General features: G+C 37.6%; 2 protein-coding genes across 2 annotated transcripts in view; one reads left to right on the forward strand and one right to left on the reverse strand.

Moving 5' to 3' along the window:
• Positions 1-528: 528 nt before the first annotated feature.
• EEIG2 (EEIG family member 2) lies at positions 529-24,914 on the reverse strand. The gene is made up of 11 exons (XM_080603615.1): positions 23,489-24,914; positions 11,815-11,935; positions 11,102-11,131; positions 10,512-10,628; positions 9,265-9,311; positions 5,728-5,831; positions 4,690-4,785; positions 3,930-4,116; positions 3,712-3,839; positions 3,312-3,381; positions 529-2,984 (listed from the first exon to the last, which is right to left on the reverse strand). Exons 1-11 carry the CDS (start codon positions 23,728-23,730, stop codon positions 2,942-2,944), a joined length of 1,185 nt encoding a protein of 394 aa, XP_080459741.1. The 5' UTR covers positions 23,731-24,914; the 3' UTR covers positions 529-2,941.
• Positions 20,709-26,708, forward strand: part of SLC25A24 (solute carrier family 25 member 24) — a 34,638-nt gene continuing 28,638 nt past the window's right edge. Inside the window, exon 1 of the mRNA XM_080603609.1 lies at positions 20,709-21,023. Coding sequence (XP_080459735.1) covers positions 21,000-21,023 — 24 coding nt within the window. The 5' untranslated portion in view covers positions 20,709-20,999. The remainder of the gene's footprint in view (positions 21,024-26,708) is intronic.

Below are 26,708 nucleotides of genomic sequence, written 5' to 3' on the forward strand. Positions count from 1 at the left end.
TTCTAATAGGTAAGCAACACAGTGAAAATAACCTGCCCCACAGAAATGTTAAGAAATGTATTAAGAATATCTGTCTCTCCCCTTCTCATTGGCAGATCCTGCTGTGTGGTGATACAGGGAATTACATTGTCTAAGCTGTTTCAGAAACTTGTACTGGTGCAACAGGTAGGAGACGAGAGCAGGCAAGAATGAGCAGCTGGCTGGGGAGAAGGCAGAACTACTTACATTAGAAAGAATTTTAGAAAGTCATTTTTCTTCCATGTTTATCTTTCCCTCTGTGTTGTTAGATCATGTCAGAAGGTCCATAAAATGCACCCAAGTGTTCAGTGACAGCATTCATAGTGTTGAGGGATAGCATGGGTAGTTCTGGTGCTTTGTATCTCTTTTTGTTTAAAAGGAAAATTGTTTCCCATACTACAATAATGATTGGGTCTTGATATACTACATATGTGTATGAAACAGTGGTGCACAGCGTTATTTTCATTATTTTCCTTCCAGTTTAAAAAATAACTGTGTGTAAATGGCACATTTTCCTTGCAACATGAGTTTATTGCATCTGAGACTTTTACATTAAATACAGTTTAAAAACATAACACAAACAGTTCACAACATGTGTTCAATATTCTTACAACACAGTTTACAAAAAAAAAGAAAATACATCCAAGTATGAAGGTTACGTTCCACTTAAAATATGCACAATTACAGAATCACTACATAAAGAGTTTTAGCTTGAAGTGTGAACAATAAAATGGTACAACACAGCTTTATTTAAAGCTTGATTTCCATGTAAACTTCCTTCTTACTTAAAAGATCTTAGGCAAGAAATAGCAGTTTCTAGTAAACAAAACACCTAATCTATGGCAGTTACCTGTGTATTTTAACACAAAATACAAATCTAGGCTATGGAAATTTCTTTAAGAACTACGTAAGTTGTTGTACAATGCTTTTTTCCATTTCTTCTTACTATGCCTATTTTTCCTAGTAAACTTAAGTAAACTACCATCTAACTACTACTGGTTTTAACAGATTTGTCAAAGTGTAGCAGTGTCTAGGAGTACTGAAAGCAACATAACTCAAATTTCATGCATCTTTTGGCTTGCAGTAGGATATTTTTTGTACAAAATAAGTATATAAAAGGAAACTCATGCTCTGACAGATACTATACTAATAGTTATTTGTTTTCTGTTTAAAATTCCTGTGAAGAAATGGATAGATAATACCACACTTCTATTAACAGCAGCTAAAATAGAATCTTTGCATTAATTCTTTTTACCCATTAAAATGCTTACAGATTATGGTTTCCAGTAGGAAACAACTGTTGAAGTACCGTAACTGAGAAACAATTCATTCATACTTAGTAACACTACTCAAGCTTCAAACTCTGAAATTTCCTTAAGAAATTTAAGAAATAATTTCCTTAACAAATAAGAGTTTAATAACGACTCTGGATTTATGGAAAACAAATAAGGCTTACTTATACTTCAATAAAGGAATGTCAAACATCAATTTTGGAAGAATTTAAAGCTTTCTAAGATGGCCATGCAATTTTTATTTGTATTTAATCTAAGCCTTACTGATTAACAATACAATTAATTGTAACAAAATACAGGTCTCATGCATTTTGCAGTTAAAAATACAGCAGATCCAAGCCTGAATTTGAAATGTGTCACCTAGCACATTACTTGAAAAATGGATTCTTTCATAATTCTCTATGAAAATTTTAAGAGATCTTTCATCTTTTCTGTCTGGCAGGCAGATGGCTATTTGTGCAAATTTAAATACAGTACATTGACCTTAATGTAACAGTGGACAGATAGCGAAGGAGTAAGTGTTCAACATCAGAAGACAGATTTGTTGCACAGTAATTCCTTTTCAGAGTGCAGAATACATCTACAATAAAGTGCTTCTCTTAATAAGTTATACTGGTAGCAGTTTAGATGTTTACCTAGTTTTAAAGCTTAAGTTGTTTAGTAAATATTTTAATATCCCTGTACCTCCCCTATCCCTCAAGGCACCTTCAAAACCCAAGCAAAACACTAACTGGGAAGGGTTAAGCTACAATAAAAAGTTCAAAGTGGTAGTAAACTATTGATAAGGTTTGTAAACAGTACCATCCCTCTGAATCTCAAGGCTTGTGCATTACTGAAGCAAGTTTCTGTTGGAAGAAGCGTTTGAACTCCAGAGTTAGCAATCCTTAGGGACACAGCCAGCTTTCTTGATAATACACTACTGTGTCACATTTTCATGTGGTATCCTGCTTCTTTTGTTACTTGTACAAAACCATCATATTTGATGTACGTAAGCCTCTAGACTTCAAGTAACACAACCTATTACGGGCTGGTTTAGATCTATTGAGTCTTTTTTAATGCATGTAAACTTCACCTCCACCAATGCAACCTTATGAGAAGGTTTTGGTTATGTTGAAAATATAGTTGGGTTGTTCTGTGGAAGCCATAACCTTCACCTGGTACTAACTTTTGACTGGATAGAAGGAGTTAGCTTCTTTAAGACTTCAGTGACAGGTACAGTCAAAATTGAGGCTAACTGGTTTCTTCAGGTCTGTTTAAGGCTTTCTGGAACTTCTTTAGAAAAGAAGTTGTGGAGCACATGACCACATGTGACCTCTGTGGTGAAATACTGAAATAGGACCCACTTAATCATGTTTCTAAAAAGTTAGGGAACAACTTGAAAAGTAATTCACTAACATCAGATACAGCTTACAAAAACAGTCCAAGTGCTTTCACAACATATACAGAGCTTTATCTTCTATGGTATCAAGGCAATGTTTAGCTATATGAGCAGGAGGCATTCCATTACTTTTCCAAAAGAAGTTCACACTGAGTTCATCTTGGCTTTCACAGCTCTTGCAAGAGAGTGAACTTGAAGAAAAGTGTCAATGCCAGAGTTCCACGTTCTCCACTTCTGTTCAAGTCATTCTAGTCTAGCGTTTTATCACCACCTGCTCATACGCTCCAGATCCAACTCTGAAAGTGTTTGTAAGAAATTAGATGAGTTGCAATTAAAATAGAAGTTAAAGAAGTTAAGTTTGAAACATTGCTCATAACTGAGAACTTTGGAACTAAGACTTCAGGACCTCCAAAAGTTACAGCGTTTTCGGCTGGCACTTCAGTTTGATTTTAGAACAAACCTTTGTGTTCTGCTTCACAGCCTGACAATCTAGTTCTTTTGGTGCATTTGAATGATAAAGAATAGAAAGATGAAAAGATCACAAATGTATACACAGAATAATTGCTATGTAAGATACATTTCTGTTTAGTGTTACTCATTGATTAGTCATTCAGGCTACATACCTGTTAGGTAGATGATGGCTTCCAAAAGAAGTGCTTCCACCAGGGCCCACAAATAATCTTAAGCCTTCCTCTAGAAAGCAAGGCAATTAATTTATTAGCTTCATTTCTAAAACTGACATTTTACATCTACCAATTTTGTAACTGATACTTTGCAGGTTATAGGTTGGAGGACCTAACTTCCTTGTAGATTTGTCCCTGCTGTTATCTTTTTGAGAAAAGCAATTCACTGGGAAAATTACTGGAGTCACGCAACAAGGGTCTTTTCAACTTCTGGGAAACAGGATCAAGCATATGCACAGTCCTTACAATTACAAGCAACAGGCACTATGAAGAGAGTCAGTTTTCTTAAGGCCTTTAATGTGCATCAACTTTCCCTAAGCTTCCTTATTTCTCTCAATACCTTCTGCACTTGAGTCTAAACTGAAGTCTTGACTCTGGAGTATTTTTTCAACTACATCATCAGCATCAACTCTGGTAGCATCAACCCTCTTCAGCTGTGACTCCACGGAGTCTTGTTTTACAGGATGTCTGCAAAAATAAATATATTTAGAGGTCTTAGAAGTGATATAGTAAATTCTGTTTTCCTTCTGCTAGGCAAGGCTTTCAAGTTGAGCATACCTGCAAAGTTTTTCTGATGATGCATCTTTAATAGATGTATCAATGTTTGTTTCAGTTACTTTTGGATCCATCTCTTCACAGGGCCCTAGAATACTTCCAATTCCTGTTGAGGTACTACTCTCTGAGGTGTTTCTCCTGTGGCACAGTTCAGACATACTGGATGACCTAGAGTGAGATGTGCTATAGCCTGTTGGGAGAACACAGGAGAGCTAGATGAGATATGTTGTTGACAGCCACGGTCATCAATTATCTTTTACAAAGCAGAATTTGTGTTTTGTCTTCTTGAAAAGGAACTTCAAAAGCCTTGTGAGTATATATGCATACACCGAGTAGACAATCCATTTTGGTTTTTGTATTCTAGCACATGCTCTTTTCTTTTTATTCTAAATAACTTTGTTTCCTAACAATTACAATAACTTGGTGTCATTCCTTCCTCTTAAACTTTCAGAGCTGAGTCTCCATTCATAAGCCATTTATTTTTATGCATGTAAAAGTTAAAAATCTTTCAGATACGTTAATTGGAGCAGCAAAGCTCAGGGAAAAAGTTGCCTCACATTTGAACAGATCATTTACAATCATGCTTTTAAGAGGAAAAAATGTTACTTTTCCTCCCAACCCCCTCCCACACCTGAAACTCCTAGGAAAAGGCTTCAAGTTCACACCATTTTTTAAAAACATAGAGGTATACTTATTGTCTACAGTCTAAAAGTATGGAAGCTAATAAAATGCAACAATTCATGAAGAAATGGTTAACAGCTACCTGACAGTTTTGACTGCTGACTTGCATAGCTTGATGTTCTGGAATGTCCGCATGCACCAAGTTCGTCTGGGACTGAGGCACTCTTTGATGAAACATCTGCAAAACATGCAAGTCGGACAACGGTCCTAAAGCCAACCTTATTATCACTTTGCCTGTTATTTTGATTAGACTCCAATGTCAGATTCCCCAGAGGGATTTAGTGATTTCACACTGTTTTTCTATGAACCTAGTCAAAGATGCAACTGTTCAAAAAATACTATGCATTAAGGAATATTCATTCTCTTAAAAGAAGAATCTATTAGAAATGTAGTAATATGGTTCTGCTCCGATAAAATTGAGAGTAGCATTGAGTTAAACTGTTTTCTAAGAAGTATAGTTCTAGATTTGTCTGTACTGTGGATGTTAAAGAGATTGCCATGCTTGTCGTAATAGAATAGCGTGTCAAGTGTTTTCTAATAGAAAGTACAGAAAACAACTGTGGTTAAGTCGAATTAAGCTGTTTAGGGTGGAAATTAATAATCCATATAAGGGCCTGAAAGTTGTTTAGAAAAAATCAACCCCTAGTACAGTGTTTTCATAGTAACTATTTTTTCATATTGTTTACATACATACATTATTTCAGATGAACGACTTCAATTTAAAAAAATGTATAGAGCTTTCACTATTGAAAATTTGGGGATAGGTGTATCCCTAAAGACCTGATTCATAAATTGAAAATCAAGGGCCAAATTAAATGTACTGTTGAAACACAAATCCAAAGCAAATAAAGAAATGTGTCACACAGAAAATGAATGATTTTAAATATTAAAAAGAAGACAGGCCACCAAGCCCATTTTCTTTCTGTCTTTCTGTTAAAAAAGTAAAAAAGAGGGATTCTACTGCTGTTATTTAAGAGAGGGTATCTCAGCAAATAAACCAAAGAAGGTCCCTTTGTGAGACAACTGACATCCTTTTAAGATTAGAAGTATTTCAAGTATCTCCTTGAAGCTATGAAGCCAGTTAAAAAAGAATTAGGAAGTTAAGAACATTATTTTATACCTGCTATACCCAAATGTACTGTTAAGTTTTCTCTGCCTTTCCTGTCTTCATGCAAAGATTCTGATTCTCCAGCAATTGCTATAGACATTGCTGTGGAAGGAGGCCTGTAAGAAAAAGGTGGTTAGAATTTGCTCTGTTTTTGCTGATTCCTCCAAATTGATCAGCATATTTTTTTCAAGTAAACAGACATAATTTGTACTGCGCTTCAAGTTAGTCGTCTCATAACCTTTTTCTGAGAACATGCTGTCTAGCCCCCTTTAAAAAAAAAATGCTTTAGCTATTGAGCTTCAGGACATTTTACAGAATCCCTCTGCTCAGTCCTTCAGGCTTCTGGGGATCTGTGGAAGAGTTTTTCTTTTATTGATAAGCCTTTTGATAATTGGTGGAGTGATATGTGTTAATTTTGAAGTTTTTTTGTCTTTTTTTTCTGAGTGTGAATTGCAGGATCATTTATCTGTAAAGAATGTGTATACCTCAATACTTCATGGAATACATGACAAGATGGTAAATCAAAAAAAGAAAGAAAGCAACCAAATATACAACTACAGTTCTCCTACTTGGCTTGTGCACTGTGATGTACTCCTGGCTTTGTTTCATCCCTGTTGCAGTATACAAGCAGACTCTAGGCTGACAGCCCTCCCCTCCTAGCAGAGGGGCCTCTGTTACTATCTCCATGTGTTCCCCTCTAACTTCCAACGCCAGTGAATTAAAAAAAAAAAAAATCAAAAAAATCACATACCACATAATTTAAATTTGGATCACTACTAAAAAGCTTTTCATACAGCTTAAGTGCTTGTTTCAATTTATACCAACACCCAAAGAGATATTTTATTAAAAAGAATAAGCCTTTCAAGTTTGTGTTTTGCTAGTGCAAAAGACTTAGGAAATGAAAAAGGGAAAGTAACCTGCACTTGCAAACAGTCAAATACAACTAAAATGCATTTCAAGACATTGCCTATGTTTTTTTAATGCTTTGTTATTTTGACCTTGAGATCCATACTCTTGCTCTGCATACAAATGGGTATTTGTTGACATTTTTACATTGGATATTCCATAAATTAGCTGCTGTCTTTATATACAGTAGCATGTCTCCTCTTACGTTAAGTTTGAAAGCAAGAGAGAAAGACAGAAAAAGCACTTCTGGAAATAAAATGCTTGTATGACTTAAAAGCCTAATATACTTTTGAAAGCAAGAATTGAATGCTTTAAGGGATGTCACCCCAGATCAAATGTCAAGCTTTCTTGACGGCTTCATAAAATATGTAGCTGCTTCTAGATTGTGCAACTGTTTTAAGGCTTATTTTTCCTTCTACGAAGAACATCTGTGTTGGATAAATTATTTGTTCTGTTTGTGTTGAAAGTTTGTGTTCTGGGAAATGGTTATATCATCAGTTTGGAAGAAAATGCCAAGACTGAATAATTTCAATCAGAGAGTTTTTCCTAGGGATGCAGAAAACTATTTAGTTACTAAGTTCATCTATATGAGTACCTGCACAGAAATACATTGTTCCATGAGTATACAAGACCAATTATTAGTTAATTGGCTTTGAGAAAATGTTTATGTGTACGAGTGAGATATTTGTTAATAGGTCTCACTCAAAGTAAATGAGGAGGTACTCAATAACCAGCAAAACAGAAAACCTTTGCCTGAACAAACAGATTCAGATAGTACCATCTGACTAGTTGTTCAGTGAGCACAGGACAAGATTTCACACTGCTCTACTCTTCTTTTTGAAAGGTTAGAAGAAGAGGAGAAAGACACCTTAGTGGTGCAAGCGGGTATCAAAGAATTCCTGCACTGAATCATCTGAGCTTTACTGGTGCAGGCCACATTCTCAGATCCCTTCAGAAACAGTGGTAAGGATACAGCCATAGCAGTAATGCAAAGTCTGTAGCTGGTATAGAAAAGTTTTCAATTGTCCTAATTACACCAGAATATATCTCAAAACTGCTGAGACATTACTTCATACTTGTGCCTCAGAATAAGTTAGGAGTTCAGTGCTGCTTTTCTTGGAGCTGCAGCTTCATTTTTTATTTTTTTTTAAACTTCAGATTTCAGTATATATTTATTGCTATGTAATATACCTGTATGAGACTGGTATCCCACTCTGTTTTATTATTCAGAGGGACACTGATTGCCTATGTTCATCTGATAAAAGATGAGTTCAAATTCAGTTTATAAGAGTATTTTGAACAAAAACTATGTCCTGCTGAAGTAAAAGTGTGTCTGTACAGAGTTAGTAAGCACTAACCATATCTTTAGAAGACATTTTTGATCCAGTATAAGGTTTGGAAGTATAGATTAAAGTTGAGAACCTACTGAAAAAGATGAAACTGACATAAGAGTGAAGCTAGCAATTTTTTCCAGATTGCTTTTCTTTTCCTTAAGCTGGTCTTTCCATGTTATATATAATACTTCAAATTGTCTTAGATTGTTTTTGAAAGTGCTAGTAAGAGAACAAGCATGTTATCTCAGAACATAAATTCATAACTGAAACATCCTGTTTCTGTCAGCAGCAAACAGGTACTGAGAGAATAGGGGGCACATATGGTAATTCACCTCATTATTCTTCCAATGTCTCATCTGTAGCTTAGGGATTTTCTGAGCCTTGTGTGATATTTTATATTTAATATCTCACAATAATTTTTCATTCAGGAATTTCTCTTAATTCTTTCTTGAACTTAGAGTTTTAGTATTCATGAAATGTAGTAGCGAGGAGTTCCACAACTTAATTGATTTCATCTCCTAGTTTCAGTATAACAACATAGCAGTCAATGAAATGAACTGAAGAAAAATTCGAGTTGAAGTAGGACTTAAAAGATCAAATTTATTTTGAAGGAATTATTTCATTAACCCGTCCCCCAAACACCTGTGACAAGTAAAATACAACTAAGTTGTTTTAAACCTGTTATAGACACAATTGCCATCTACTGTTACATGAAATTAGAAAAGACTGGCATTAAACTGAAAAGCCCATCAAGACAGCTTACCAGTTTTAAGAGATGGAAGATTATCAACATCCTAAGTTAGGGAAAAGCAGTGGCATTAAGTATCTTAGCAAGTATTGAGGAATTTTTGACACTGCATTCATGAAAGCATTCTATATATTTTTCCAAGTCTGTCCTTAGAATGAACGGCTTTCAGGTTCTTGTAAAATATCTCTTACAATACAGATGCCATGTAAGAGTCCTTCATTTCCTATTGGTCAGGGTAACTAGGTCATGGCTATGTTCATGTAGGGTTGCTGTATGAGTGACTTCCCTTAAGTGTTTCTTTATTTTTATTATTATTATTATTGAAGATGTACAGGCTAGTACCTTTGCTTGAAAATATACTGAGTATTTAACTGCAAGAAGAACTGTGAGACTTCTGGTATTTTTACCATGTTAGCCATTATTCAGCTACTATCCTTTTTTATAAAATACTGTTGTCAGATTGGAGATATTCACGTATGCAAAATAGAATCGTAATTCTGAACATGGACTGAGAAACTTACTCATGACAAAATACTATCCAACAGCTTTTTATAAACTTACATTTTAAAACATGGGTCTCCAGACATTAGCTGCATGTTGATTAAAACCTACACAACAAGAAAACAAAACACAGAAAAAAATTGAATTAGTCTGTGATACGTAGTCATGGCACTAAGTTAGATTTGCCACAAATCTTACATTTAAGTAAAGTAAAAAAACATCATATATGCAAATAAACACTTCTGCAAAAAAATACTTCTTGTTCTTTGTACACATGCAAACGCTTGCAAAAAAAAAGAGCATGTAGACTAACATTAATGCACTTAAAGGATTCTCTAAAAGATACGTAGTTCAAGAAGAATCTTAAAATTATTAATAGCTAGATAGATTTCCTGTCTCTTTTGTTTTTCCCTTGAAACCAAAAGATTCATGAGCAAACAGAATTTGGTTTGAAACAGTGGATGCTGATATATGTTCTTTGCTTGATAATAGTGTTTAGCAAACTGCCAGCACACACAAACTGTACATGCAAACATCAGACATAAAATAAACCCACAAAATGTAAATAATGCCATAGGACAATAATGCATTGAGAAGGCTTGTTGGCTGGGACAAAGCCATTAGTTTTAAGTTTTCTGGACAAAGTCAATGACTATCTTAAAGAAACCAGAAAGTATATGCTTAGACAGTATACTCAGTGGTATGAGGAATTCATCCTAGTGTTTTAGCAGGACAATTTTTAATTTTTTAATTTGCTTGCAACATTCTGTAATTAATTTCAGTTTTATGAAATGCAGCTTACTTCATTTTTTAATCTCATTGGACTAATGAGGGAGAACAGCAGGATGGGTTTCTTTCAACAGTTCTTAACAATTGTTACACATTCCAGGATTCATGGAGGTGATAAAGCTGGCTTACACATAAATAAACCAATTAAGAGAGTTACTTGTAGGAGAGCTGCACAGGAATTTGCCCACTCTTAAAGATATAATTGCTACATTTATATGAATGTATTTACTTTTTTATTATACTTCACTATTCTCTTTTTCAATTCCTGTCAGAGTAGGAATACTTTTTGAACACTTTTGTTTTACAGCTTTCCGGCTCTATATCCAAGAGTAGGACAAACTCTATTGTTGAGTATATGGATTTTAATGATTCTCTAAAAGCAAAGCCAATGTTTGCACTTTTAACTAGTTTTCCCTCTAGAAAGAGGTTCAGCACATACATTTTATATCTCATTAAATGTTTAATCATACCACTTGTTTTCTGTTTTATTAGTTTAAGTATGAGAAAAGAAAAATTACCTTGAGAATGGAGTTATCCTGTCTTGTATTTTTGGTATCATAACCTTCTAGTAAACAGCGACGAGTGGTATTTCCTGATCCAGCAAACTCTGCTAGATTTAGATCTGCAAAGCCCAGCTGTTAAAATGACAAGTTAGTAGTAATCATATTACTAAATGCAGGCGCTTGTTACATGCACAGTATTGAGTGCTACTCAACACTAGTTTCTCTCCAATGTAAGATGATGCCCATTGAAGGGAGAGGCCCAAGGCAAAAAGCAGAAAAGAAATGCTGAGCATCAAATTCTGCATAGCTTTATCTTCAGTTATAAATTATAGTCGCAAGACAGGAAAAAAAAAAGAAAATTTATGTATTTTTAAAAGTAAATACATGCAAAAGGGTTTACTTTCATCAATCCTTTCTATATATTAAATTTAAAGAAAAAAACATTCCAGTGATAGAATGTTATACAATAATATTAAACTTACGAAACACACTGATCAAGAGCTCAAACAACACTGTGTCACTATAATGTACCTAATGAAATTATGGCTGTTACAGCAGTACTATTCTGCAATTACTTTAAAAGGGTATAAATACATTAAATTTACCTTTGCATATGCCTTTCCTCCTTTTAACTCCTAGGGGGAAAAAAAAACAAACAAACATACTAGTAATTATGCAAGCCATCCATTAAAGATAACAACTTTTTTTTTTTTTTTAAGAAAAGCAAATCACAGAATCACAGAATTGTAGGGGTTGGAAGGGACCTCAAAAGATCAGGGTCCAACCCCCAAATAATAATCTTAATTTTAAAATAGCTCGGCACACATTTGCTAGGTTATACTGTGGTCATTTAGAACTTCGTATTAAATCAGTGCAGGCCAGCAGGAGACTGTCATCTTGTAGGAGGGGACCAGGGGAGAGGTGAGTGCCTGATGCCAGACCAGCATTTGCCTCCTGTAAAGTCTAGCCCCAGGGGCAGGAAGTGCTTCATACAAAATTGTGATACTTAGCACAGTTCAAGGCTTCTAAGTTTACTCGTGCATACCAGCAGTATCTATCAAGGGCTAACTTTATGAAGACCGATGAGTGCTTCCTTACCTGACCTGCTGGAATAACTTCTTTTCAATAAGAATGTAAAAACTCGTGAATTAGTCAAGATAAGGTAATAAACAGAATTACTATGTAAATGTTTTTAAAATACCTGACATGGTTGTAGCTAAAATAGATTTTATGAAATTTATCAGCTGACTAAAAATACAATCAAAACAAGTGATGAAAGAGCAGGGGAAGAGCAGAGGAGAGAAAAAATGCTACTTACCTTCCGTACAGACACCCTGCAGATGCAAGTGTCCAGAATTCCTGTTGTGGCACTGGCACTGATTTTACACATAAATAGGAACTTTTTCTTCCAGCGGACACAGTTTGCCTGTACTACCTCCCTGCAAATAGGGAAGATATGCTTAATGCCAGTTGCATATGCGCTCAGGACCATAAAATGCAATAGGATAGCTTAAAAACAATCACTTCTGTTCGTGAAGTGGCCACTTCAAGCAAAGTCTGTTCCAAAGCCTGAATAACCCTCCTTCACTCTTCTCTTTGTGTAGCAAGACTATTAACTGCTTCAAAACCTGAACACAGCATTAAACCTAGAGAAAAAAAATGAACAGCCATGTGTTTTTGCAAATGACTCAGATCGTCATTTCTCCAGTTTGCCTCCAGAGAATGTGAAGTCCTTCTTCCTGAACATTAGCTCCCAGGCACTCTCTTACAAGCTGCTGAGCTTTGGAATGTACTCAGGGATACCATCTTTGATAAATCACGTTTCAATACAGGCAGAACTAGATAAATTTGAGGCCTGCACCAGTTCAGAGGAGAAGACGTACAATAATCACATACAAAGTCAAGCACTCGAGGCATAGAATAATTTCAACTACATTCTGGGTATTTGTCTTTTGAGAGCAAAATAAGATGACTAATATCTGAACGGATTTGTTCATCACAAGAGAATTACAAGCCAGCAAAATGACTTAGCTAAGAAAAAGGCAACTGTTGGATGCTTTCAGCTATATTAATGTTATTATAAAAGTCTCAAGTGGCACACATTTTTCTGTTAGGGTAACTCCAGTTGAGAACGAATAGACTCCAAAATAAACACATGCAGGGAGAATAGCTAGAAGACTCCTGTATCTTATCAGGAAAAAACAACAACAACAAAAAAACGAAACAAACAAACCAACAAACAAACAAAAAAAAACAAACAATAAAAACATGGTAAGTGATTCAAACACGGTAGACACCAACTAACTTTTTAAGCTAAATGAGAAGTGGCTGGGGCCAAGATAAGGCATAATCAAAACATTTAAAACTGAAAATTACAAGGTCTCAAACCAGAGAGCAAATTTCTAGAACAGCTTTCAAATAACAGAAATAGAAGCAAAGAAGTCTTACTGTATGTAAAGAAAAGGTTGGCCAGTTTGTCATTAACACGATATAAGGACTATGATTCTGGGGAACCTGCCTCAATGATCAAAAAGCTCTTTTCTAGTCCCATGTTTCTAAACACAGACCTTGGGAGTGTGGAGAATCTGATAATTTCTTCTACCACCCTAGTCATTCAAGTACAGTCTTCACATATTAAAGCAAATCTGTCCTTCTTTTACTTTTTTTTTTTTCTAATGCACATATTCCTGTGTTTTATATTAACTTCCTACAGCACTTTATTATTGAAGACCCAGTCTGACATCTTTAGCACAGAAGAATTCTTTGGTTCCCCATAGGCTGGAGTCAGAGTTTATCACCTATGGAGAAACAATGATTCACAAGGCTCCTATTCGCTGTGCTGGGGAGACTGCCAGCTGCAGCACTCACATCCACAATGACTTGCTAAGGTAGGAACAAACTACCCTGTCTAAAATGAGTCAGTTTAATTACGACAACAGACTAACGGATTCAAATGATGCAACGCTGAGTCACGTTCAAGCATGTGACCTAAGAGGAACAAGTTCTACATACCACGATCTACCTTTTATCCATTAAGTCTCCTCTTGTAAACTTGTCTATGCTGTGGGAAAAGAAAAATCCAAACTGCCAGTATATGAGTTATTTAAATCCAGAATAAAAGCAGAATTCAAAAAAGGCAAATTACAAATAGCTACTACATCCTCTACTGGAAACAGGCTCAAGCAAGAAGGAGCCAAGTCAAATACAACCTTTAAGGGATGTGTGATAATTGTTAACATTTGTTACACTTAGAAGGGTTTAATTGCTATCGTAGCACTTCAGTGACAGTTGCCCATCTCTCAGGTAAAGCAAACAGTCAGCTAGATGTCCACTGTCAGGCAGAACACAGCTATGCAAGTGCGTGGGTATCTGGGATGTGCATATTTAGGTTTCATGCACTGTGCTCTCTAGACAACACAACTCCTGAGAATGGTCTGGTTTTCTGCCAATCACAGTGGTCCAGGCTTACTCAAAGTAATTTACAAATGAAGTCTCTAGAATTTATTTCTATTTTTCTTGAAGCTATTTTTTTCTGAGTAATATTTTGATCTTGTCCTAAAAATGAAAAAATTAAAGGCCTTCGTCTTTTAAAAATACCACCAGATCAGAAGCAGTTCTACTATAAGCAGGTGAAAAGCCTTTTTTCCTGAGCTGCCTAGCTACAATATTTTGCTTCAAATAGAGAAGAGATCTTAAGTCACTAAATTCACTGTAGTACTCTAGTCCTTCTGTGAACAGTACTATCAGTACATTCAAGAATTTAAGAAACTCATATGAAACAATACTCATGTCCTCATGCGAGCACTAGAAGCAACAGGCCTCCACTGATAGTAAAAGACAGTAGATGTGGTCATGTCCTTAACCCTGATGGTAATTAGCCAAACTTTTGGGAATTTGTTAAGCTAAAAAGACTGAGTGGGAAGGTGAACTTGAATGCAGGTAAACTTAGTGATATCATTTGTCAAGACTTCTTTTACAAAAAACATGATATTTTGGCACACTGGTAGTATTCCTCCCCCACAGAAACAAATGCACAGACACAAAATCCCAGAATCAGATTTTGTTTTGTTTCATCGCAGAGTAAGAATCTTGGTTTAAGCACAACACTGTATTTAAAAACCTATACATTAAGAGGATAACTGAAAATGCGGTTCCTTAAAATAAGTGATTTTTGTAGCTGTCAGTTGTGCTGCACTTCAAAGAATTCCTGAAATTAAATTCTAGCAGAAATATCTAATTAATACTGTAACACATAAAGTTGTGCAAACTTGTATTGAGTTTGCAAGAACTCTTGCCAATCCTTTGACCTCACCTCCTCCTCCATTCTATCTCTAGTCTCAGATCAAGGCATGTCAGCTATGGCCACAGGGAACCTGCATTTATACATTACTATGCATCAAATAATATCTGGAGAAAAAATCAAATGTCTTTTTTGTAAATAGAAGAAATGCAGACTTTTGCTGAGTCTCTCACTGTCACCCATAAAGGTCAGAAAATGACTTCCCCTAGTATCTGCTCATCATACAAGTAAGGACATGGTCATTGCTGTCATTTCAAGGTCTTTGAAACATTTATCTACAATGTGCAGAAACAACAACAACCACAAAAAGTGAATTGTTCTTCTTTTAATTTCATTATACAATTAAAAAAATTGTCACATTTTAATAAAGGTATTTTTTGTGTGAATAAAAGCACCAGCAAGTTGTTCCCTTTATGCTGAAAGGAAATAAATTTCTTTATTTCTAATTTCTATCTTTAATTTCTAAATTTCTGAGAATCTTAGTTCATATGCAAGGCCTTTAGAAAATAAATAGTTTTATTGATTGGTTACTATGGAAATGAACCGACATAACTTCTTGGCAACTGTGCCTATGTTATGGGGCACGCTGGAGAAAGCTTTCCGTTATGAGTCAGTTTCCTACGAGCCTCATAGTCACTTTACCACATGCAAAGCAAAAGCAGTTGTTTTATGAATCAAAATGCATCTTGGTTACTAAGATACATTCAAATATGTACTAGGCTGTAGTTTAAGAACAAACACTGTTAGAGTAAGACCTAGCCAAGAATAACGCAAGATAGGCAGATATTTTAAGATAAATTGATTCTAAAGTATAGTTTAAGCTAACCATCAGTTTAACTAATTGTTTTTCTCTTCAGAGGGTCATTTCCACTTTGACTAGATTTGAAATGCCTGATTTCAGCTGTAGACAAGGCTTCTCCCGTATGTATTTTATGTGCTGTACACAATTCCCATTTAGAATAATGAACTAGTCTTCTATTTTCTCATCCACAAAAGAGAAAAATCAACGCAGCAAACAACATAAGAGAAGCAACAATTCCTAATCCAATCATCATCTCATCCTAATTTTTAACAAGTGATAGGCTTTTTTTTTTTTTAGAAGCATTTATGATCACCAAATTGTTTGTTCATTCCCACATGGATAAAGGATCTGAATAACAGCTTGTTTCAGCAAATAGCCACAAATGCAAAAATAAATCACTTCTAAAGACCTTAAGTGTCACATGAAAAATTCCTTTTTGCCAAATGGGAAAGCTTAAGCAGGAAAGGCTTAGAAATAAAGAAGCTAAAACTCTTTAGGACATTTAGAAAAATATTGTGTTCCATTAATTAGAAACTTGTTTATCCAAGTTTTTATTTTAATTATTCTAGACAGCTAATTATAACATTTAGCCATATGCAATGATCATGGTAAACGGATTCTTTTTCTAGCACAATTACTTTAGAATTATTGGTCATCGAGGAAGTAAGAAATTGGGGGCATTTGTTTTTAGTTTTAAGGTGCCATTCAGGCTTTATATTAGGCAAATTTTATATGAAACTCAAAAAATACTTTCAGAATCAATTAAGTAGGTAGTCTTCATTATATTAAGGAATGGAAGGGTTGTTTAGACATCTTACAGCTTTTGTACAAAACATGAGTTATCTCAAACCTCACTCTAAATACTTTGTAAAATGGCTTTTTCAGTCCACAAGGTAAATAGGAATATTATTTTGACTTATTACTATTTTTAAAGCTGGTGATTTTATGCAAATATTTGCTTTAGACTTTCAAGAATTTTTGCGACTGGGCATTGACAGTCCAAAGTACAGTGAATAAAATGACTTTGGAAGAGTTATCTCTGAATTAGTGCAACTTTTCCAATATTACTTAAGTTTTGCTTGCTTCTTTCAGGAGAAAATATATTATGCTGGATCAAGGCTGCTACAGCTCCACATCCCAGGTCCCACCAGTAGTGAGACAGAAGATGCATTCCCAGTATGTACGTGAAAACACCACATATATACACAGCCAGCCACAAATCCCAGACACAGATAGCACCAACAGCCTTGTTCCGCTCCCCTCTCTGGCTGGACAGGACAAAGGCTCACTAGCGAGGTCTATATATACATGGACTTGATCAGCTTGATTCCTTATAGTGCTTATGTTACCATAAAAGTCAGTCAAAGAAAATCTCTACGACTCAATTTGGAGTTTTAGAAGGCAGGCATTCTTTAATTGCAGCGCTGGACACACAGGGGATCACTCCACCTAGTATGCGTGTCGAATTGTTCAAGCTACAGGGGTTATATACAATCAAAACATATTCATTTGATTTCCAAGAAATAACTAACATATCCACACTATTTCCTGGCCCTCGTTAAAGTATGTAAATATCCCTGACCTATGCACATTTGTTTCTACTGGTGGTCTTTCAGGGCCTTGATAGTCAACTTAGGCATGCATACTAAGCTTAGTCATTTACAGGTCCAAGGACATAGGCATACCATGAGTTCCTCACATAATCTTTTCAGATACATCCTCCCAGACTGCGTTATCATTTACACATAGAAAGTTTCCCCTGTTTTAGTATGGAAGGTCTTTTAAAATGTAAATAATATCATATTCATATATATATACATCTATAAAATATATATAACATACGTTTCTTCTGCAGAATGCCGAAGCACTTACAGAAGGTCATCCCATTTTTCTGAGGCAGGAATGAAGAAGGCATTAGCCTATAATCTTAACAGTTTTATCAGCCACACTTCCAGTGCCCTCAGTGGTTCAGGTATGTTACACTAAGACTTGATCTTTCCTAGGCTATCTGCAGCATTAGGAAGGTATTGTTGGATACAGCTCTCATTTGTATAAGGGAACACACAGTGGCTTGGCATGCAAAAGAGGAATGCTGACATCCCGCTTGTACGATCTTCCCCCTTATTTACTTCTATTTCAAATTAGTGAAGTTTCACTGTTGAGGAAAAAATGGAGGTACCTATGCAGCTGTCTCCTGGAGCAATCAAATGTCTGTTTCTAATTAGTCCACTTTAAAGCAAAACATCATATGGTTAAGATCCTTGAAAAAAAATTACTGTACAGTTCTCTCTTCTTGTTTGGTTTAGATCCATGCAGCTGCAGTGTCAAACAACAGGGTTTACTCATGATTTTTCATTTAATGTCTCTACTGTATACACAAAAATATAAACAAGATCACGCAACAGAGAAATCCTTTACTTTCAAATTAAACTAAAAGCCTTTCCATTAATTCGATGGAACGGAAGTAAAAGCAAATGCAAATAGACAAATAAGAAAATCACAAGAGGTATTATAAAGGAAATAAAAAAGATCTATCACCAACTCCGCCAGGACCAATTTTATTCAAATACATTCTATGCATCTAATACAGAACAACTGTTGACTACATGCTGCCCATGCACATTCCAAATCCAATTTATTTCCTATATTCAGGAAGACAGGTTTACTTTAATATTCTGTTTCCTCCATGCCTGAGTCATAGAAGATGCATTCTCTCCAACAAAAACATTTTTTTCCTAAGCACTGCAAAAACAAACAAAACCAGTCATTTACAAACAGAGCTTCAATGTTTCCTTAATGTTTCACAAATTTCAGCACTAAGCAAACCAGCAAACAGCAAGCTCTGCAGGAAGAGCTCCACTTGTTTATAGTGCACTACTCCCCATTTAATTTGCTGTTATTGCAAGCAAAACTAACCACTTTCTATTTCACATTTTTACTCATAGTAACCAGGTTAAATCTTTAACTAGCAGTATTTCACATTACGTATTCCATATAAAATGTGTATAAACTGATCATGACATGGAAGCAGAGCTGCTCTCGGCTAATTTTTACTTACGAAAAACTGCTGGTTACAAGCAAATGCAGAGACCTAAGAGAACTGGTGAAGTGAAGGGCAAACTGTACTAGTGAGACTGTAGCCAGCAGTTCAAAAGAAGTGACTGTTCCCTCTGTTGAACATTTGCAAAGCTTTATCTGTAGCACTGAATCCACTTTGGGGTCCTCGAGTGAAAGACATGATAAACTGAGGCAAGTCCTGGGAGTATGAGGTGAGGATCTGGAGTCAGAGCACCAGGGCTGAAGCAGGAGGAGAAATTGGGAGAACTGGATTTTTACAATCTCAAGAAAATATGTAAATGGATTTAATTGCTGTCTTCAGACATCTCTACTGAGTTAGAGAGAAGATGGAGCAAGACATTTCTCAGTGGGGAGCAGAGAAAGGACAAGGGGCAGTGACAGTGGTGAACCCGAGGTGCAGGTTGTTTACAAAAACTTACCTCCATTCTTGCGGGTTGCATGAAGTCAACTGGACAAAGCTGAGATTCCTGATCTGAGCTTAGTCCTGTTGGCCTACATGATCTCTAGCAGGCCCCTCCATCCTAAATTATTCCACTAAGTAACAGAAATAGTCCTTAAAATATGAAGGCAATCAAGCATTATAGTGCTTGCAAATAGCAAGTTTATGACAGCAACATAACACAGCAAAATGTGCTCTGTGTCCTGTGCTGGGGAAAAAATTCTCCTGCATAAACCAAGGGACACGTTATGCTTTTTTTTAATAAACAGGCACTTTTAGTAGATGTCTGTCATAAACCTATTTCCAGGAACCTTTTCCTGAGAAGTTAGCTGTTGCTGTATCTCTTACCAGTTTTTACAGTAAGTCGTCTCACAGGGATGATCCGTTTCCATCTGTATTAACCAATTAATTCCATGCAAAATGTAATCAATACAAACATTTTATTCTCTGCTACTATGGACCAGAGACATCCCTCCTCAAATCTGATTTTATTTTCTTTCTAATACTGCTTTGAATTCCTGCCCTTCTATTTCAGGAACTTGATTTTTTCATTCCTCTTGTTTCTATATCGTTATTCTTCCACCTGTCCCCATGAACTCTGACATTAATGTTTCAGCCTTGTTTGCTTCTCCTTCAGCTCTGTCTGGAATATCCGTGCCAATCCTTGCACATCATGTGACCTTCCTCAAGCATGTTCTCTAAATCTTTCATCTAAACCCATTTTATTGCACCTCTTCAGCCTTTCATTAACAGATGCAAAGAAACTACACTTAAAAATGCATCCTGTAATTTGTGTACAGAACTTCTTCTTACCTTCTTCCCCATAAGGTCCCTTCTTACCTTACCTCCCCTGACAGAGAGTGACAGGGCCTGAAAGCTTCTCACTAACAGCCTGTTTGCAACCGAGACAAACTTTTAAATGGATTTTCAGGATATGAAAAGAGCAACTACAAAACTGCTAGCCCGGATTTTTTTGCCTACCACTTTCTTGCCTCACAGCTTTTGAAAACTTACTTTGTTACATTTTCTCTATTGGCAAATCAGGTTGCAGCTGCAGAACTATTAGAATAGTGCTAACAGTGCTACTATTAGAAGTACTATATCTAATACTATAATATTATATATATATAATACTATATTATATATAATACTATAGATAATACTATATCTAATAGTGCTACTATTAGAAGTAGCACTGCCGACTACCAAGTATGAAGACTGCAAACAGAATTCATACATAGTGCAGGAAGGTGAGACTGGGAGGGACAGTAGTTCCATGTGACAGGTAGATCATTCTAACAAGTACTTTTGTTTAAGAACAGAAAACTGTTTAAGCTGTCTTAGTATCAGGAGAAGTTCTCCCTTTCAAACGTAATAGCAGCAAGAAGGGAAATGATGATTAGAAAGCAATTTGAAGAGTCCAGTGAGGCAGAAGATGTGCTTACCAGAGTCAAAAAAGCAAATGTAGTTTTAGTCAGTTGAGCAGGAAGCAGGTAAGCATCACTAGAAATAAGAAACACCTATTATCTGAAAGATAAGAAATCAAATTCTACAGAACAAAATTACTTATTCTACTCAGTATCTGTTAGGAATAAGAACATATTCACACAAGTAATGCAAGAGCTCTGTGACTGCCTCTCAGAACTCAGAAGCTTGTTGTATGCGAACTTCTCTGGAATTTGCCAGAGAATAAAATGTTTTGATGAAAAAAGCTAGTTTTCAGCCTCCTCCCCCCTCATCTCTATCAATTATTCTTGTCACACAGATATAGATCATAATCAGCTTCTTAGTTTTGACTGTGTTGAATGCTGTATTGTAACAGAATGAAGAGAGAAACATCAGCAGTCTAAAATACCAGAAAGCAGAACTCGGAGCAAGAGGAATATGACCAAACTGAAGACTGCAAGCGTAAGAACACAAAAAGCCATTACTTGTATTACGTGCCAGGGGGTGGTGGTAGGGAAATCCAAGCAAAAAATGTAACTATCAGGCTTATAACTACTGTAGCCTAAATTTGTACAGTACAGTGTTGAAAGCACCCTCTTAAGAAATAAGATGGTTTACTTTCCAAAAGTCTTAGAGTTCCTCATATCCACATCTTCCCTTTTGCTGGTGGTGAAATAATTCAGCCTCTGAGCACTTATCTACCTTAGGGGGCCTATCAATTATTTCTTCAGTCTATTTAGGTCAATTACAGACAGCCTATGATTCCAGTATATTTGTCTGCATTGTACTAGCCTTAAGGAATATGCGTAGTATTCCTCCAAGTCTATACCTTAGAATACTATTCTTTTCTGTTCAAAATATTCACAGGTGTAACTTCTACTTTGATGTTTGTATCAATACAAACTGGAGAACTTAATAACTTCTCCCTCAAAAGTTATAGTATACTAGACCTCATTCAGTAACAAAAATAAAGCTATTAAGGAGATATGGTCAGTTTTTTCATGTATTATACAATACTTTAAGATGAGTATGTATATTATGTTTTGAAACACAATCAAGTTTTTCAAGCTTTTTATGACACTTCAAAGATCTCTACTTTCAGAAAATGACCACCAGTTCACACTAGAATAAATGCATGCATGCAGAAGATGACGGCAATTAAGAAAAAAGTTTGTAACTGACAAGTTTTGAAATGCTGCCACCCTTGTTAACTTACTTTCATCCTTATTTATTCGGACCTTTGCTGAATCACCACTGTGAAAATCCATCTGTTAATTCTTAAGCCAAGAGCAAAGGCACTCCCTAAATTGGCATTGAAGGATCACTGCAGAGGAATGCTATACCTTTCTATAAACATACCTCGACGCTTTTCAGTCCAGCAAGAATAGACCAGTTACACTCACAGGGATTTTGATACACCAGCAAGTTTCTCTGCTCTTCTTATTTTGAAACCATACCCCAAGAAAAACAGAAGGATTGTAAAGCTTGAGTCCAAGATAATATTTCTTCTGCTTCTGTCATGCTTCCACTGACACTTCTTAGAGACACATATCATACACATTGCTCACATCAGCTCATCTAAAATCAACTTCTTTGAAAGAGACTGTCCAGCAAATGCAACTCAGCCTGTGAAAGTGACTCCAAAGCAGTAAGGGCTGCATTAGAACAGTAATGGCACATCAGTGCCTAAACTCATGATTGTCATCATCTGTTACTCATGATGAAGTTGCTCAGAAGAATGACAAGGAAAAGAGACATGAAATGAGAACAGAACACCACTGAGTTGAAGACCCTCCAACCATAAAGAGAAAAGATTAATATTTGACTATACATGCAAGTATATTAGAATGGTTAAATAAGGAGTTTTTAGTTCTGTTTTGGTGCTCTTTGTTCTCTTTAATTCAATTTGCAAAATCAAAAGCAGATACTTTAGTGAGCTCTATAATAGCAGCATCTATTTTAATAAGAAAATAACTGAATAGTCATAGATTTGTGACTAATTTCTGTCTACTCCCGGAATTCCATGAGGCATTTTTCAGTAAATCCTTCTAGTAATAACATTAGAGTAACATAATAAGCCATACAGCACCAATAAATGTAATGGGAAGGCCACTCTCTCCCCACAGTGGAGAGCTGGGCAATGGTCCCGCACATCACAGCACACCCTTCCCACTGCCAGGAGTCTGCCTCTGCCTGACACCTGGAAAATGAAGCCACCCGCACTCGGCTTGGCCGTCAAGACCAGCAGGTCCGGACGCTCCAGTCACCGCAGATGACAGCTCTATTGCTGATGCATGAAGAAGGAAAAAGGACACCTGTGTCTGCTGCTGTGTTTGCACTGCAGCATTAAACACGAACAAAGTCAGTAAAGCATAAGACCTGAATATGTACAGGAAATAAGATACTGCTTTTCCATAAATCTCTCATGTTAATTCTCCACGTAAGGATCCACAAGCCGAAGCGCAGCGAGCCCAACAGAGCGTTGAGGCCACAGCTCGCAGGCACAGCCGCCAGCCACGGCTCCAGTCCCGGCTGCAAGAAACCCCTTGCCCTCCTTGTACCCACACCACCGCGAGCCTCACAGCTCAGGACACCCCGGCACGAGCGACCTCCCCGCTGCCGGACCCCGCTCCGCTGGTATCAGTATTTACGAGCCTTAACGCCTGTGTCACGGCGTTCCGCCCTGGGGCGGCGGGCAGCCGGCGGCTTCTATCCTGCGGCCGTTGCCGCCCGCACCCGCCTCGGCCCCGGCGCCGCCACAAGCCCCGGGGCAGCGGCCCCGGCCGCCTCACAGCGCCCCTCACGCCCGCCCCCGGCCCTCCGGGCGCCGCCTTGGCCGCCAGCGGGGCCCCGCCGGGGGAGCCGAGGAGCCGGGGAAGGGGGCGGCGGAGGCGGGACGCGGCTCCCCCAGGAGCGGGGCCACCTACCGGGAGGACTCCCCGCTGAAGCTGCCGCCGTCCAGCAGCCGCACCTTGCAGAAGAGGATGCCGTTGACGAAGGGCACGGAGGAGAGCTCGTCCAGCTCCAGCTCCACGCGGAACTTGAACTTCTTCTTCTTCATCAGCATCGCGAAGGACGCGGGCCGGGGGCCTCCCGGCGGCCGCCCCCACGGGCGCTCAGCGCCCCGCGGCAGCTCCGCGCCGCGCCGCCCGCCCCGCTCCGCGCCCATACCCCGAGCGAGGGCGGCACCGCCGCGACGGGACGGGACAGGGCTCGGCTCCGCTCCGCTCCCGCCTCAGCCCCTGGCGGCCGCTTACATGGCAGCCGGCGCCTCCCCCCAGCCCACCCGCCCCGCTCCGGCCGCCCCCGGCGCCGCCTCCCCGCGGTCCGTAACGGGAGCTCGGCCGGGGCTGGGGCGCGGCGCCGTGAGGGGCCCGAGCCCCACAACCCGCGGGGCGTAGCGGGAGACTTGAGCCCCGCAGAGCTCGGGACTTCAGCTCCGCTTTCAGGATCCTTCTGTTGTCGTTCAACCCCTTTCGGGGGCTCTTACTGCAGTTCGGCTTGTGGTTTACAGCGGTGTTTTGGCTCCACTTTGATTCAAGGAACAGATGGTCATAGCCTTGTAGAGCAGTGTGCACATCTGTGTTTACACTTAGCAACAACGCTACAACACAGATGATCACAGCAGCACGCACACAATACTTTTTGTATAATGAATAGTTCAGCACGTGATCATCGAGGAACAACTTTGTCTCACCAGCCCGATCCGGAAGACTAAAACATAAAGCAAGCTTTGAGCAGCCTCTCCCAGCACATCAGTTTCCTCTTCACAGAATGTTGCATAAGCTGACCCTTACATGCAGCAAGTCTGCCCACAACCAAGCATTCCTTCTCATGAACAGAGAAGGAACTTGTAAGATTATATGCGGTGTGTGATGCTGAGCATCTGAAATCTTCAGAAAGTTCATGAAAATAACTGCTGCCTTACAGTCAGGAAGAGTACTTCGAAGTTTAGATCAATATAATACATACCCCGTGAATGCAGACGTCAGAAGTGATGTGCATGGCTAAATACACCAAAATATCAACAACTGTCCTGTGGCATGATTTTAGAAGAAAAACAGTAAAGAGGAAAAAAAATCAGACTGCAGTGAGTGGAAGAAAAATGATTTTACTTTCTCTGTTTTACAATATCCTGAGCATAGAAAGCATTTTTATACAGAGCATTACAGTACTTAAGAAAAAAGTAGTTCCAACCCCATTATCTGTTTCTATTTGTAGTAAAGATACCCCTAAAACACCCAGATGTTTAGTAATGTCCAGTAATTACTGTGAAGACATATTTTAGAGAATACCTAAATATTAGGCCTTGACATAAGAATTCCCCCCTCAAGAATATTTCTGTGATGTACTCTAAGATAATTCTGGAAGTCTTTTTAATAGTTTCCAACAGCCTAAAGATCTCACATTATGGCAATTCCTTATGAATCATATTCATTAGCTCTCAAATGAGCTAGAAGAGCTTCAACATCTACGGAGAATGAATTTGTACTGTTCATTAAGCATGAAGTAATACCAGAAAAGCACTTCTTTCCAAAACACACAACTCCAGAGTTCTTAGAAAAGAGTTTCAGATTAATGAAGAAGTTTTCATAATTAGCTTGAAAGTTACACAGAATAAGCACATAAAGAACTATTAAGAAATGAATATATTGAGATATAAAAGAACTAGAAAAAAAGAAAGCTAGGTACCAGGTGGACAACCTGCTGAAAATTTGACAAATACAATTGGTACAACTATTAAGTAATACCTTAAATAAAGTCTGACTATGCTTAACTTTTCTGAATACACTTAACTTTAGTTAAAAGACATGAAAAATAGATGAACAACCTTCAAAGACCCTCTCAAGATAACATTAGCAGCCCCCACTACAAACAGACCCTGCATATATCCAAGACTCCCAGGGCGGTGTGAGAGTTTATATGCCCAGTCAGGGCCCCAAGCACACCAGTGAGCTGTTCCGGCCCTGACCAGCCACACCTGGAGCCTCACCCACACCCTGCCCAGGGACCTAACCTCAGCTTCAGGGCAACAGTTTTTGTGTAAGCTCTGATATTGCTTGGTCTGGTTTGTTTTTTTAGTTTTTTTCCCCCTATATGCTGTTGTGGCCTCTGATTCAGTTTGATCTTAGGTTTGTATTGTCACTGTAGATCTATTCCATAATTACTAGATGGTGGATGATCAGCAGTATTTGACCTGGCCTTGTGTTATGTTCCTGATATCACCTCAGATGTGTCTTGTTGAAAGCTAATTGCTGTGGATGCTGATGCCTGTTCTCCTTCGTCAGGTGTTGCAGGGTGGGTTCTAGCCCTGCTAGGTATGTTACTGAATCCTTGTTATATTTCCTTTAAGAGAAGAGCTTCCTTGAGGAAGATTTCTCTTGCTGTGGCTTTTTATCCTTAGATGATCCCTATTAAAACTAAAGGGGTGTTGCTCAGTTATTTTAGAAGGCTTTGATTTAAATACAGTCCTTACTTTCAAATACCCCTTACTACACCAACAAAAAAAAGGTTATGTGTATATTCTGAAAGTAATAACTTTCAGTCTTCTGTATCAAATATAACCTTTTTGGTCAAAGTCAAAGGTGTCAGATGCATGGGTTTCTAAATATATTTAGGATCTTTAATCAAAACATTCTCAAAATAGCAGAGGACTTCTTTGAAGAAAGATAAACACTATGAGTAATGTAAGAATTCTGCATTGTCATTGGTGTGAAGCTTCTGCAAACTTAAAGCCCTGAATTTTATTTTGGGAGAGCTTCATACATTTTTAAACAAACTGGATGTTTCTCAAGCAGGTATAAAACTCAGTTTCAAGGGAAAAACACTTTTTGAAATACCATAGTTATATCAAGATAAAATAAATAATTCCAGTGTTGTGTATTATCTTACAAGTAGAAATTTTCACTTGCAAAAGGTCAGGAATTAAGTGTTTCTTCATGCACAAGTGATTTTGTGGGCAGGTTATGTCAATATCTCTGGGCTTTTAAAATCCTCTGAAGCATCATTGTATATATCATCATTGGAGACAAAATAGTAATGTGACCTGTGTTTATCTGCTCACCTACTTGCCTTCCATAGCATTGTTTTTCTGCTGGGCGCTCCTGTTCCTGACTTGTATCACTTTTTCCTGAGAAGAGTATTATT

This window comes from Anser brachyrhynchus (genome assembly GCF_964034855.1).
Source record: "Anser brachyrhynchus genome assembly, chromosome: 8".
Lineage (NCBI taxonomy): Eukaryota > Metazoa > Chordata > Aves > Anseriformes > Anatidae > Anser > Anser brachyrhynchus.